We start from the raw sequence: 12,466 nt of genomic DNA on the forward strand, positions 1-12,466 counted from the left end.
CAACTGAAACATGGCCTCGCCTCGCTTCTTGCTCACATTCCCACAATCTCTCTGCGTAAGAACCTCCGGATATATGAGTATTTGGGATGAGTTCCCGGATATTCCAAGTTTTTGTGCATGACCAAAACTAAGTAGGCTGCTTTGTAATGGACAAATGTATAGATTCTGCTCTAGACTATTAATGTCTTGTTGGATTTGTCACACACGTTTGAATGGCTGCTTGTGACTTTTTAGCAGGTGAAACTGCAGCTAACATGTTTTATATCCAGTTTGGAGCTTGTTATTTATTGTCTTCATGCTGTAAGGATCACAGCACACATGTACAACATGCATGTGAAAATAATAAGCAGTAATGACCTCCATCTTCCCGTGAAGTTTGCCTCCAAGAGAGATTTATGAAAATGAAAGTAAACGTCTGAGACAACAAAGGAGCCACACAGAGTATTCGCCTTGTTAAGAACAAAATAATCAACTTGCGCAGCTTGAAGCTTTGTTGGACTGCCCAACTTTGCTCCCTGTGTCTTTGTTATATCGTGTGGAGAGTGAGACAATGTCTTAAAGAATGCTTCCATAAGGCCAAAATTAGCATGTCAATATGGGACCAAGAAAATGAAATTTGTCTGGTTTTAGCTTTGAATGAGTGAAATGGAGTTTGAATTTGAGTTTGCAGATAACTAATTAATGGACTGGGGTTTTATAATGTCATTTCATGCAGCAAAGGCACTGAAAATATGCAGTGATTATGACTGAAGTGCATTTTGCAGTGTAAAATTGCTGGTTTTGTGAAGCAATTAGGTAGACTAGGTCATTTATGTCAAAACCATCACCCCATTCCTGCACATTTATATGATACATTTAAATAATGTTTTTAAAAGATATTTAATTGTAAATAAATTAAAGATCCATTTTTGATTGGTGAATAATTTCAGATGTAGTTCACGCTCAACCAACAAAATTTGTAAAAAGTAGTATTTTCATTGATCTCTTGTGAAAACCTTTTACAAGGAGCGAAAATAATTAAATTCTATCGCAAAAGCATGGACAAATACACAGGACGCAGTTTGAGTATGCACATGCAACACCTAAGAAGTCTTAAGAGAGCACTGTATATTAAAGAGTTTGTGGATTTTATGTTCTTAGAAATAAAGGTTCCAAAAGAGGGGTTTGATGCCATAGAAGAATGATTTTCAGTTCCCTAAAGAACATTTCAGTGAACATTTCATAACCATTTTTCTTAGTGCGAAGAAAATTTTAATAAGCTAAATAACCTTTTGTGTAACGGAGAGGTTCCATAGATGTTAAATGCCAATAAATAGCATTTTTAAGAAGGTACGCTACAATAATGTGCTCTCGACATTTGGCATTATTAAATGGGATTTTCCTTTTTATCATCCACAAGAAAAAAAGTATGTCTAATCACTTCGAAAAGTAAAAGAGCACCTTTCCTCAATGAGCCACACAATTTGAGATGCCAGGTTACGGGTGAGTTACGGGTCAAAGTTGGGGAAAAAAAACACTCCACATCTCCAAATATGAGCAATAGTAAAAAAAAAAACAGTGATATAGTAAGCAATAATGATGCTTATTATGTTGGATTGGGGAATTAATCTTTTGTTTTGCATCTGATCATTTCAATGAATGATTTGATCAAGTTGTCACTCATGAATCAGACTTAACTGGTGATCGAGTTTGACTCATTGACAAAATCGTTCACAAAACCAGTCTAAAGGAATCGTTGACTAGGTCACTGTGAAAAAACCCTAATCCTAATGCTCTCCTTAGCAAACAACACTAATTAAAGAAACAAACATACTAAAAAGGTTTGACATAAAATAAGATGTATTAATTATTTTCAACAGTAAAAATACACTACATTTAAATGGACAAAACGGAAAAATAAAAGGCTCCAAAAAACAAACTTAATTTTCCAATTACATATCTGACATACAAAACTTTATCCCACCACACCCTTCTGAAAACGTTAGCACTGCACATGCTGCATTCAAACCCCTCTGTGCTGCGCTCTCGGAAAGATGTGGACATCTCTGATTTGGACAAGAAGACAAAAGCCCTGGAACCTTCTGCTGTCCTCTCATCTCAAGCGGGGCTCGTTGATCGACGGCGCTGCCAGGTTGACTACCCCGCTTTGGGATATCTGTAGGAGTTTGGCACATGAAGCCTCATGGTCTAGTGTGTTCTCAGGGGCTTGGCATACACGGGCTCCAGGAAATGTAAGGGCAGCAACATGAACAGGGCTGCCAAGAACACCATGCTCACCAAAGACAGAAGCACATAGCGGCCGATGAAGAACATATCCACTATCTGAAAAACATCACAGGCTTACGGTGTGAATTATTTAACATATTATACAGTTACTGGAAAGTAATTAAAGCCATGAGGGCTTTGATGTTTCCATTAATATTTTTAATTAACAGGAAATCCATTCAGTACAATGGGCTTTTCTCCACTAGAGGTCAGCAGGGTTCTTTTGAGAAATTTAACTGCAACCTGAGACACCTCACTAGACCATAGACACTAATGAAGTGTGTGCATGTGTGGGTATATATATATATATATATACACGCATGCATACATACACACACGCACACACACTTTATATGAAGTGGTTACATTTTTACACTTTATCATTCAACAAGGACACACTGATTAAAGGTGAAAACATTTGTTACAAAAGATTTGTTTCAAATAAAAGCTAATCAGAAAATTAGAATCATTTCTGAAGGATCATGTGACACTGAAAATTGGAGTAATGGCTTTACCATCACAGGAATAAGCAAAATTTTAAAATATTAAAATTATTTAAAATAATTTATTATTTAACTTATTTTAAATTGTAATAATATCTGCAGTATTACTGTTTTTTTTTTTTTACTGTATCTGATTAAACAAATGCTGCCTTGGTAAGGATGATAGTTTTTTTTTATTAAACTTAATTATTCTAAACATTACTATAATAATTATATATATATATATATATATATATATATATATATATATATATATATAGAGAGAGAGAGAGAGAGAGAGAGAGAGAGAGAGAGCAGGATTTACCTTTAATTTATCATACTTCTGAAAAATATCACTTATTTTTTGCTATTATTTCTTACTCTGCTGTCTGTTTTTCCTCCATGAATTAATGCTGAACAGGGTGATAGTGTTGCATACTAACAACACTCTATGTCCCTACAGACCTGAACTAGAGTATGAGGCCTAAACCATGGGAGAGGCCACAACCTACATTAAACTACAGACAGAGAGATGTCTTTGTGTGTGTCTGTGCATGTGTATGTGGGAGGGGGCTCGGTCTCAGGCGAATGCAGTGTTCTCTCGTTTAACGCAGCTCACTTTCTAATTTGCCAATTAGCCGGCTAGCGAAGCACAGAGCAGAGGCCATGTTTTATTAATGTGGCATCGAATGTGTGGCAGTGAGCTCCTGTTTGGGGCTGGCCTAATTGGCACTGTGATATTATTCCTTTGTACAACAGCGAGGGGTTACCCATTTCTCATACAATACACCGTCACCTATCAAGAAAAAAACTGTTGTCTAGTCATACCTGCTGCAAGCAAATCAGCAACGGGTGTAACATGGATTTGGGGCTATGCACAAATGAGAGACTATTGCACAATGTACGGTACTACATGTGTGCTTATAGTAATGAGAGACTTGCATGCTGTTTTGTTTTTGCAATTTATCTTTCTGTTGTTCCAATATCAGATCTTCTATTTATTCCTAAATTGATTAAAGCTAACTTTTGTGCACTAACCTACATGGTATCAACTTCTAAAAGGTGTTTTTGCATGTCTTCCTAACACCTCTTGCTGATAACAAAAATTTGAGTTGTAAATCTGAGAACATCTGTTGCAAGATATTAAAAGAACTACACTATGCAACTTGTGAGATTTCAAGTCTATGTATCAAACCAAATGTACCAGTGGGTAATCTAATAATTTTAGGTCGAAGTCAGGGGAACATTTGATTCAGTCAACATGTTTCTGTTGTGTTATTGAAGACTGAAAGGTAAATGGTTTGGGTTTGTTTGTGCAGACAAGTGGGTGAGTTGGCAGCTCAGAGCGCTGGTTTTGGCAAAGACAGACTTTGGGAAAAAAGCTGTTGTGTTTGTGCTCGTCTGCTGTTGAGGAGAGATAAACCAGCACATGTCTTTGTCAAATATAACTCACACAGAGAGCTGTACAGTGCACCTAACTCTCTATTCAAGCATGAATATCAGAATTGAATAAAACAAAAGAATAGTGCCTACTTATCAAATCACTTGTACTTTAGCTTTTCATATGTTTGTCTGTAAATTTGGCAAGGCTAGGACAATTCCTTTATTTTTATAATAAAGCACATTATGCAAATATTACTGCACTCACCTGAACTGCTTTCTCAAGAGAGGGAACTTCAGGGGCGCGCGGGAAGAACACTAAAACCAGTGTGACGGTGAGCGCCAGAAGAAATATAGGAATGATTCCTAACCTGGTGAGGCGATAACATCGTGATTATTCATGATACAATAGCGCTACTACAGACAGAGCATGTGTCGAAAACCTGAAAGCATGCTCTCACTTTGTTGGGTCGGTTGCGCGCGACAGAACGATGGTGAGCGCGAGAGTCACTATCCAGATTAAAGCGATGATAAACACACCTGTCCCAGCGCCTAACACCACATCGGCCATCCTCACCTCTCACACGGCCTGTAGCTGGACGAGAGATGTATTTCTTGTGTTTAGGAAGCGTGTTGTGATGGATGCATGCGCTAAATCCACTGGAAGTATAAGATGATGTTATGAACCCAAACCAAGTGGCGCGTCTATCTTAATCTGGCTGCAATTCCTAGACACTTACTGCTTTTTAAACTCAATTCAACTAACGTTAGCATAATTAGGAAGTAAACGATGGGAAGCGTGCAGTTAATCAAAAATGAATGCTTAAACCAGCAAACTAACGTTAATCCCTTGTAGACCTTTAACGGCTACTCTAAACAGTGTGTATATTTACCTCATAAAACAAACGAATGCTGGAACCAACTGCGTAGTTCTAAAAAAAATATACTGATTTGCGACAAGATACACGCTGCAGAAAGTATAAAATATTTCCATGGAAACACCGTAGCTTCTGTTTACCTCCACACTTCCTGTGTCGCGAATAGACCAATCAGGTTGCAGTATCTCGCGAACAGTATGCTGGGAGTTGTAGTTTATGTGAATACTGAGCATACGTAGTGAGTATAAATCATTTGTTGTATGTGCAAGCTCAATTATAATAATATTATATTGTGTTGTACATTAAATTAGTGTTGTATAAATCTATCTATCTATGTATCTATCTATCTATGTATCTATCTATCTATGTATCTATCTGTCTGTCTGTCTGTCTGTCTGTCTGTCTGTCTGTCTGTCTGTCTGTCTGTCTGTCTGTCTGTCTGTCTGTCTGTCTGTGTATGTGTGTGTGTGTGTGTGCAAATGCAGGCCTACATCCATTATTATTACTACCTTCATTTGAATATATAATATTTTGGTTTTATTTGGCTACAGTACAATGGCAATATAAAATACAATTAATGTTAATAACCTGTTGTTTTAGTTTTAGTAATATCACATTGTGAGCCTGTATACAGGAACATTTTAGACATAAATCGTTTTAGATTTATATCGGGGTCCTATCAAAAAGGAAAAGAAAAAAAAAGAATACCCCTAGCATATTTGATCTAGATTAGTCTTTCTCAGTCGTGACTCTGCTTGTAGCATATGGGTTAAGTTTGTATATAACTAACTAAACATACATTTGGGATTTTTCTCGTTTCTTGTGGCACAAATAAATAGGTTTCCTCTGCTTTCCGTCTAGGCGAACAGCCAAGGCGACCTGCAGCCGACTGTAGGTCTCGTTTGATGCCGATAGGGGGCCAGCGGGCTCCGCTGCTAACGAACCGGAGATGCGCGTGCAGGGCCCGGGGTGTTCGGCACGGAATAACGCCAGTGGAAGAGGAACCGCGGAGGTGTACGCTCGGCAGCGAGGGGTACGAGGGGGGAGATGGTGGGAGGGGTCTGATATGGCAGACGTCACGGCTTGTGTAGGGGAGTATAGGCTGTGTTGTCAGCCTGGTGTCAGTCTGATGAAGATTGGCATTCAGGTAAGCTGTCATTCATTTTCAATGTCAGAGCGAACACTCAGCGTGTTTTTCCCTCTCGCTCTCATTACAAAAGGCAGGACATTATTCATACAGACTGGCCGAGGGCTGAGGGGAGAGAATGATAGACAGAGAGAGAGAGGGAGAGAGAAAGTGAGGGAAAGAGAGAGAGTGAGTGAGCGGGAGGGAGGAGGAGGAAGAGAACGAGTGAGATAGAAGGAGGGAGGACGAGAGGAAAGACGAGAGAAGATGCCGTGCAGTTTGGGGAGTCTTTCTGGATGATTTTGTTTGGTGGATGATGCGTTTGGGGACTTGTGAAATGTGGTGGTAATTTTTGTGTCGACATTTTTGTTGGGTTTTAAAGGGCATTTTATTGTCTTTTCCGTAGTGATGCGTCATATTCATAACGCGCAAAAATATAACTTACGCATCTAAATTCATATTTATAATTGTGATGTGTTTTGATATCGCTAGTGATTTGTTTCGAGCTATTATTATGTCTCGTTGGCTTTGAATGAGTTATTTGTATTTTAGTGTTCGTTTATGACTGTTCAGTTTTGAAACAAGATATTGCTTAGTTAATGTTTATATGGCATTCAGATCTTGTGCCGGTTTATCGCACATTATCAGAGTAGTGTTTAAGAAAATAAAATCACAGTTTGCCTGCATTATACAAATTATAGCCTACAATGACTTATACAGGGAGGCAACTTTTTTAAGAATACAGGTACATTTTGCGATTTTTTTTTTTCGGTAATGACAACATTTTAAACGTATTTTTAAAATGTTGTGTGGCATGTGAATCTATAATAAACATTTAATGAACAATAAAATGTTTTACGTTTTGTTTATGAATCGTCCGATACTGGCACTAAAAACAGCGCACTGTTGCTATGGTTACCACCTCGCGACTATGTAGGACAGTTGAAAATACTTAGGCTACTCTGAGTAACTTGTAATATAAGTTTTTGGTTAAAAATGTTGTTTGAAAGAACTTCTGTGAACTTTTAAGGTCCCCCGTCTTTTTTATATTTTACATTATGTTGCTTGTGGCATTTGCATTATGTTACATCTTTTCCCCAAAATGTATTCTTCTTCTTCTGGTTGCTTGTAGGCAATTGACCACAGTAAACACATGTAAAAAATATCAGAAATACTATTAAATATGTGGGTTCTAGTACAGCTATAGTTCAACTATTACTTTAAAAAAGGTGTAATTTTAATGGCTATTTCTGTGTGCCTTATTCATACTGTGTGTATTTTTTATAGTTTGGATGGCAAATCATGTAGTAAAGTATTTATTGCTCTCTTGTGAATTCTTAGATTTGTCCTCTGATTTGTAAAACATGAAGCTTATTTTTCCGTTTTGAGTGGCAGAGATAGCATTACATGGAGTTCCTCATTGGATATAGACTTGTTCTTTTGTAAAAGTTTAGTGACTTTCACTTTTGTTTCTGACATTAAACCTTTTTTCTGTAAATTTGGATTCTCTTCATAAAATAGCAGAGCTGAAACCGAAAAAACAGGGAACATTGTAAAGTTCTTTGTAAAAAGTAAGAAACAGGTGACGACTCTTTTTCAAAATTGTGTAAAGACAAAGTTGTATAAAGTTATATTTATTACACTTTCTGGAAATCCAAGATAATCCTTCAGACATGCTTTATATTAGAATAACTGAGCACTGTTTAATAATTGATACATTAATTAGATCATTTACGATGTTGAGTTCCATTCTCTGCAAAAACGGTGAGAAAATAAATCTCAAATCCTTTTTTCTGACTGTCTTCATTTAATATTTACCTGAAGAATACATTAACACCTTTCACAATACTAATCAGAAAACAACTAAGTGCTAAATTCTGAATGCATTTTAATAAAACATTTTCTTAACACGTTTAAATAAATAACACTCTCTACAAATACTTAAATGGGATCAGTCTTTCCAGTAGGCTACAAGCCTCAACAAAGTGCAGATTTTAATTTCTTTAGTGTCAAATATAGAAATATTATGACACAAACTTGCTGTAGCATCTGTTTAACATACATGAGAACAACATAGGAGTGACATTGCATGTCCATTTTCCGCCCAAAGTCAAATCTCATTTAATCAGCTGTTTTATTTCTATGGTGCAAGCGATCATGGAGCTGTAATGTTTTGTCTGGAAGATAAAAGTTGTTGGATGGGGCTAATTTAAATGCCGAGATCCCTGCTGGGATCTTAATTGATGATTTGTGTTGCGGGACAAGCTGCCCAGGGGCAAAACTGCAAACACAAAATACTCCGACTTTATTTGCATATTCCCCTTCTCCACATTATGAGCAAATTACAATCTGAGGTTCAATACTGCAGGACCCGGAGCTCTTTTGGTCTAATCACTAATAAAATGACTCAGTCACCCTAAATGAGGGAAGTAAACTGAGAAAAAAAGAAGATTGTAAACCAATTGTGATGTTTCTTGACTTGCATAAAGCTATTTAGAAAATTGTCTTCCCTTCTAATTTGTCGTTTTTGATGCCAACAGGTCTCATTTTCAGATCGTACACATGTTGTTTGTCTGTTGACAGTTAATGAGATACTCGTTGTATCTGTGCAAAATAAAAAATGCAGGCTCAAATGAGAATTATTCATCAGCCTGTAGTCTGCTGGGGTCTTGTGTTTTCAAGGTGAAGCAATATGAGGCTACATTGTTCTTCGCTCTTCTTAGATGCACAGAGACAGAGCTCTGTTGTTACAGGCTTCCTCTGCTAAGCCTTTGCTGATCCTGATGGCTCTCTGAGGAGTGTGGGCCTGTTATTGCCATTGGACGGCTGTGCATCCAAATGACCTCACTATGCTGCTCTCCTACCGCTAGGCACGGCGGTCAAACTCCTCTCCTGGGATCTGGAGGTAGGGGAAGATTTGCTTGATTTACACGTGTGTAGGCACTTAACTGTCACCCGCAGCCTGGTGCTCACATCACAGGCCGTGCTGTTTTCATGTCACCCTTGGAGAGAGACGTGGCATGATGTGTTGGAACTGACGTTGATTTGATTTGTGAGAAAACACAGACGTGAAAACGCCAGTCTCCAAAAAGAAGCAATGATCTGATGTTTACAAATGTGATGAAGTCGTCCTTTGGTGTGCATGTCAGCACTTGTCATGCACTTAAATAGATGTCGCCAAATGACAACTGACTTGATGAAAATCAGCCCTTGACTATCCGTATATTCATGTCTATATCTGCAGCATTTAAAACAGCTTGAACAAAATTTTAAATAAAAAAGCATGTAATTTGTCCCACACCATTTGTACTACACACGTGAGTGGTACAGTACTTGAAATTGTTAGAAGTGAGTTAGTTGTTATTTTAGTATCACTGAGATATTTTTATAGTTTGTATTACAAATTTGAATCAGTTTTTATTTTTATATTTTATGTTTAGTTAAAGTTTTAGTTTTAGTTATTTTAATACATAATGTTAATTCAAATGAGTAATGTTGAAATAAGCTGAAAAAAAAAAAAGTTGTTTATATTTTATTTCACTTAATGTTTATTTTATTTCAGGTAAAGATTTTTTTCTTTATGGTTTTAGTTTTACTGAACTATAATGAACCAGCCTGGCAGTTCATCAAACAGGGTCTATGTGGGTCCTTAAAAAGTTAAATTTTAGGTCATAAAAACTCTTAAATATCCTAAATTGTATAAGAAAAGTCATATCTATCATTTTAAGAGATCTTAAATTTTGGAAAAAAAACAAGAATCACAATATTTGAATTATTTGGTCATAAATGTTGTTTAAATCATTGTTTTTACAGTCATTTACAGTAATTTTGTTTTGTGCACATCTTAAAAAGATCATAAAAGCCCTCAGTTTGATTTTAAAAAGCCTGCAAAATCTCCTAAACTTACATTGCGGGAGGGAGCCAAGCCTATTCTAGAAACCAGAATATCATGTGATTTGTGGGTGGGATCTTTTGAATTTGACCAATGAGTATTGAGCAACACCTTAGCAACCAATGCCCTGACAACCACCCAGAACAATGTTTCTTTAGAAAAAGCATAGGTAACTTTTTTTTTTCTGTATATATGTTTTTTCTATTATTATTATTATTATTATTATCTCATGCAAATGACAAAGTTGTTCATAAGAACAAAAATAATTACTTTACCGGGATCAAAAGCAGAGTCAAATTAGCAGCAGCTTATTATTAATTCTGAATTTAAAAACCTTGAACAAGACTGTAAACCTCCAAGTGCCTTTGTTCTTATCTCTAGTGAAATGCTGATAATCCAAATAAATGTACTCAGCGTTACTGAGGGAAACATGAACACTTCCACCGAATCCTGAATTTATTATATTTCTGAGTACTTTCTCAAAACAGACAAAGGTTGAAAATATTTTATTTGAATTCTGTTTGAGATCAAAGTAGGAAAAAAAAACCTGCCCAAGACCAATTCATGACCCCCCCCCCCCCCCCCAAATATATAAATATATGCATGAGTATAATAACCAGTCAAATTAAAATAATGTGCTAGAGGCAGGAGAGTGCTTGACTAAGGTTGAGAGAGAATGATGTTTAATATTTTCTCTATTAGAGCGAGCATGAGAATTGTAGTTCTCACATGTTTTACACATTTCATATGTTGGTGTCATTTGGTGCGACTGGAGAGAGATAGATGTTCTTCAGCGGTGCATTGTGTGCATTTCACTCTCCTGGCTTTTGGAGTGCGGCGTTTTTATTAGAGCTGAAATAGTGCATTGAATTCTCATCTATTACTGTAAAAGCCATCTTCTCCGAAAGTGGCATCTCGCTCCGTCCCGTTTCAATGACATCATTCGTAAAGGCATGTTTTTCTCCCATTCACACTTCCTGCTCTGTCCTCTGGAGCATTCAAGCACAGACCACCATTGATTCCAACCACCTGATTTCATTTGGACCTTTGACACTGAGCTATATCGGAGTTTCCTCTCCCGCTGATCTATTTGTGCATCTTTTGTTGTGTTTTGAACAGAACCCCCCCACGTTCCCATCATCCTCTTTCAAGCTTAGAGCCACTGAAAGCCATTGATCGCTAGCTGTATGTGTGCAAAATGTCTGTAATGGCGTCAGTACATGACAGAATCACTTAACAGCAAAGACTGAGTTATTCTTCCTTTTATTAATGCATTGGAATGGTTTTCCTTATAGATATGGTGAGTGACTCCTGAATAGCGTCTAATTCACTCGCTTTAAAAGAATTATTAATGCACATCAATCCAGATAAATGGATCTGAGTTTTATTTGCAAAGTGGTCTAGCTAGTTTTATTGGCCTGTTGCTTTGCAAAGACCGTTAGGAACAATTTTTTTTTTGCTTTCTAATAAAATGCATTAGGATGGAGCAGCCTCTGGGACGTTATAAAGCACCTGGCTTCCCGGTGGCTTTAGCCGTAGTCTTTGATTTACAGCTTGCAAAAGTTTTTCTTCTTGGAAACTGTTTATTTCTACTGAGACCACTAATTCCAGTTTAGTGTGGATATTTTAGGGGCTACTGATCCTTTGAATAATCCTTTAATGCTAAACATCTAGAGATCTATGAATAATATATGTTGTATACATACAAAATATTATGTTTTTTATTTATTTAATTTTTTTCAGATTTTTGAGAAAACACTTGGTGCTTAGTGATATTTATCCCCAAAAGCCCTCAACTAAACACGTGAACTGCAAAATTTTCCTTAAAGGGGTCATATGATGCGATTTCAAGTTTTCCTTTCTCTTTGGAGTGTTACAAGCTGTTTGTGCATAGATAAGGCTCATTCACACAAAGTTAAGGCTCATTCAAACATGCCCCCACATGTCTACGTCACTGTGTGGGAAGATTTGCATAACACCTGATTTTTCAAGATTTTTATTCTCTCTGTAGTATTGTTGCCATGTCCTGGAGACGCTGTGTTTCGTTGTGAAAGCAAAAGTACTTTGTTTGGGCTTCCAAAAGAGGACACAACTAGAAATCACTGGTTAAGTTGTTTTTACAACACTGTTCTAGAACAGTTCAACCCAAATATTAGAGTGTGTGCAGCGCATTTTACCAAGGACTATTTCCTGAACCTGGAAGAGTAGCCTACAATACCAGCTGTGCACAGGGGCTGTTTCTATAAAGTGGGGCGATTCCAATTTTGCGAGAACAGTCTGGCGCTTCTGACTCACAGCCTGTAAGTATGTTTTCATATGTAAAGAATTTGCCACTGACTATTCAAACGCAAGTTTTGAGGAGTGTAGAGTAGTGCTTGTTGTTTGTCGTATATCCGATCACAAATGCAGACATGCTAATGTTTGCGCAGCGCGATGCAACGCG

The 12,466-nt window shown here is 37.1% G+C and overlaps 2 protein-coding genes across 3 annotated transcripts in view; one reads left to right on the forward strand and one right to left on the reverse strand.

Moving 5' to 3' along the window:
• Positions 1-1,824: 1,824 nt before the first annotated feature.
• LOC306864073 (transmembrane protein 218-like) lies at positions 1,825-5,188 on the reverse strand. Of its 2 annotated transcripts, none has more exons than XM_079407781.1 (4): positions 5,021-5,188; positions 4,589-4,787; positions 4,396-4,498; positions 1,825-2,322 (listed from the first exon to the last, which is right to left on the reverse strand). In XM_079407781.1, exons 2-4 carry the CDS (start codon positions 4,696-4,698, stop codon positions 2,188-2,190), a joined length of 348 nt encoding a protein of 115 aa, XP_079263907.1. In that variant the 5' UTR covers positions 4,699-4,787; positions 5,021-5,188; the 3' UTR covers positions 1,825-2,187. The 2 variants fall into 2 exon arrangements, with proteins under 2 accessions (XP_079263907.1, XP_079263906.1); XM_079407780.1 differs by having other exon boundaries at positions 4,589-4,722; positions 5,021-5,169.
• Positions 5,189-6,097: 909 nt separating this feature from the next.
• The window catches only part of LOC306864238 (homeobox protein PKNOX2-like), a 67,393-nt gene continuing 61,024 nt past the window's right edge, over positions 6,098-12,466 (forward strand). The window contains exon 1 of the mRNA XM_079408090.1: positions 6,098-6,152. The gene's annotated coding sequence lies outside the window, so the exon portion shown is untranslated. The remainder of the gene's footprint in view (positions 6,153-12,466) is intronic.

Source organism: Barbus barbus (assembly GCF_936440315.1).
Source record: "Barbus barbus genome assembly, chromosome: 45".
Classification (NCBI taxonomy): domain Eukaryota; kingdom Metazoa; phylum Chordata; class Actinopteri; order Cypriniformes; family Cyprinidae; genus Barbus; species Barbus barbus.

Coding starts and splice junctions, on each gene's coding strand:
- LOC306864073 (XM_079407781.1), bottom strand. CDS start 4,698: ATGGCCGATGTGGTGTTAGGCGCTGGGACAGGTGTGTTTATCATCGCT. Junction 4,499..4,588: donor CGCGCAACCGACCCAACAAA/GTGAGAGCATGC, acceptor TCGCCTCACCAG/GTTAGGAATCATTCCTATAT. Junction 2,323..4,395: donor CTCTTGAGAAAGCAGTTCAG/GTGAGTGCAGTA, acceptor GATGTTTTTCAG/ATAGTGGATATGTTCTTCAT.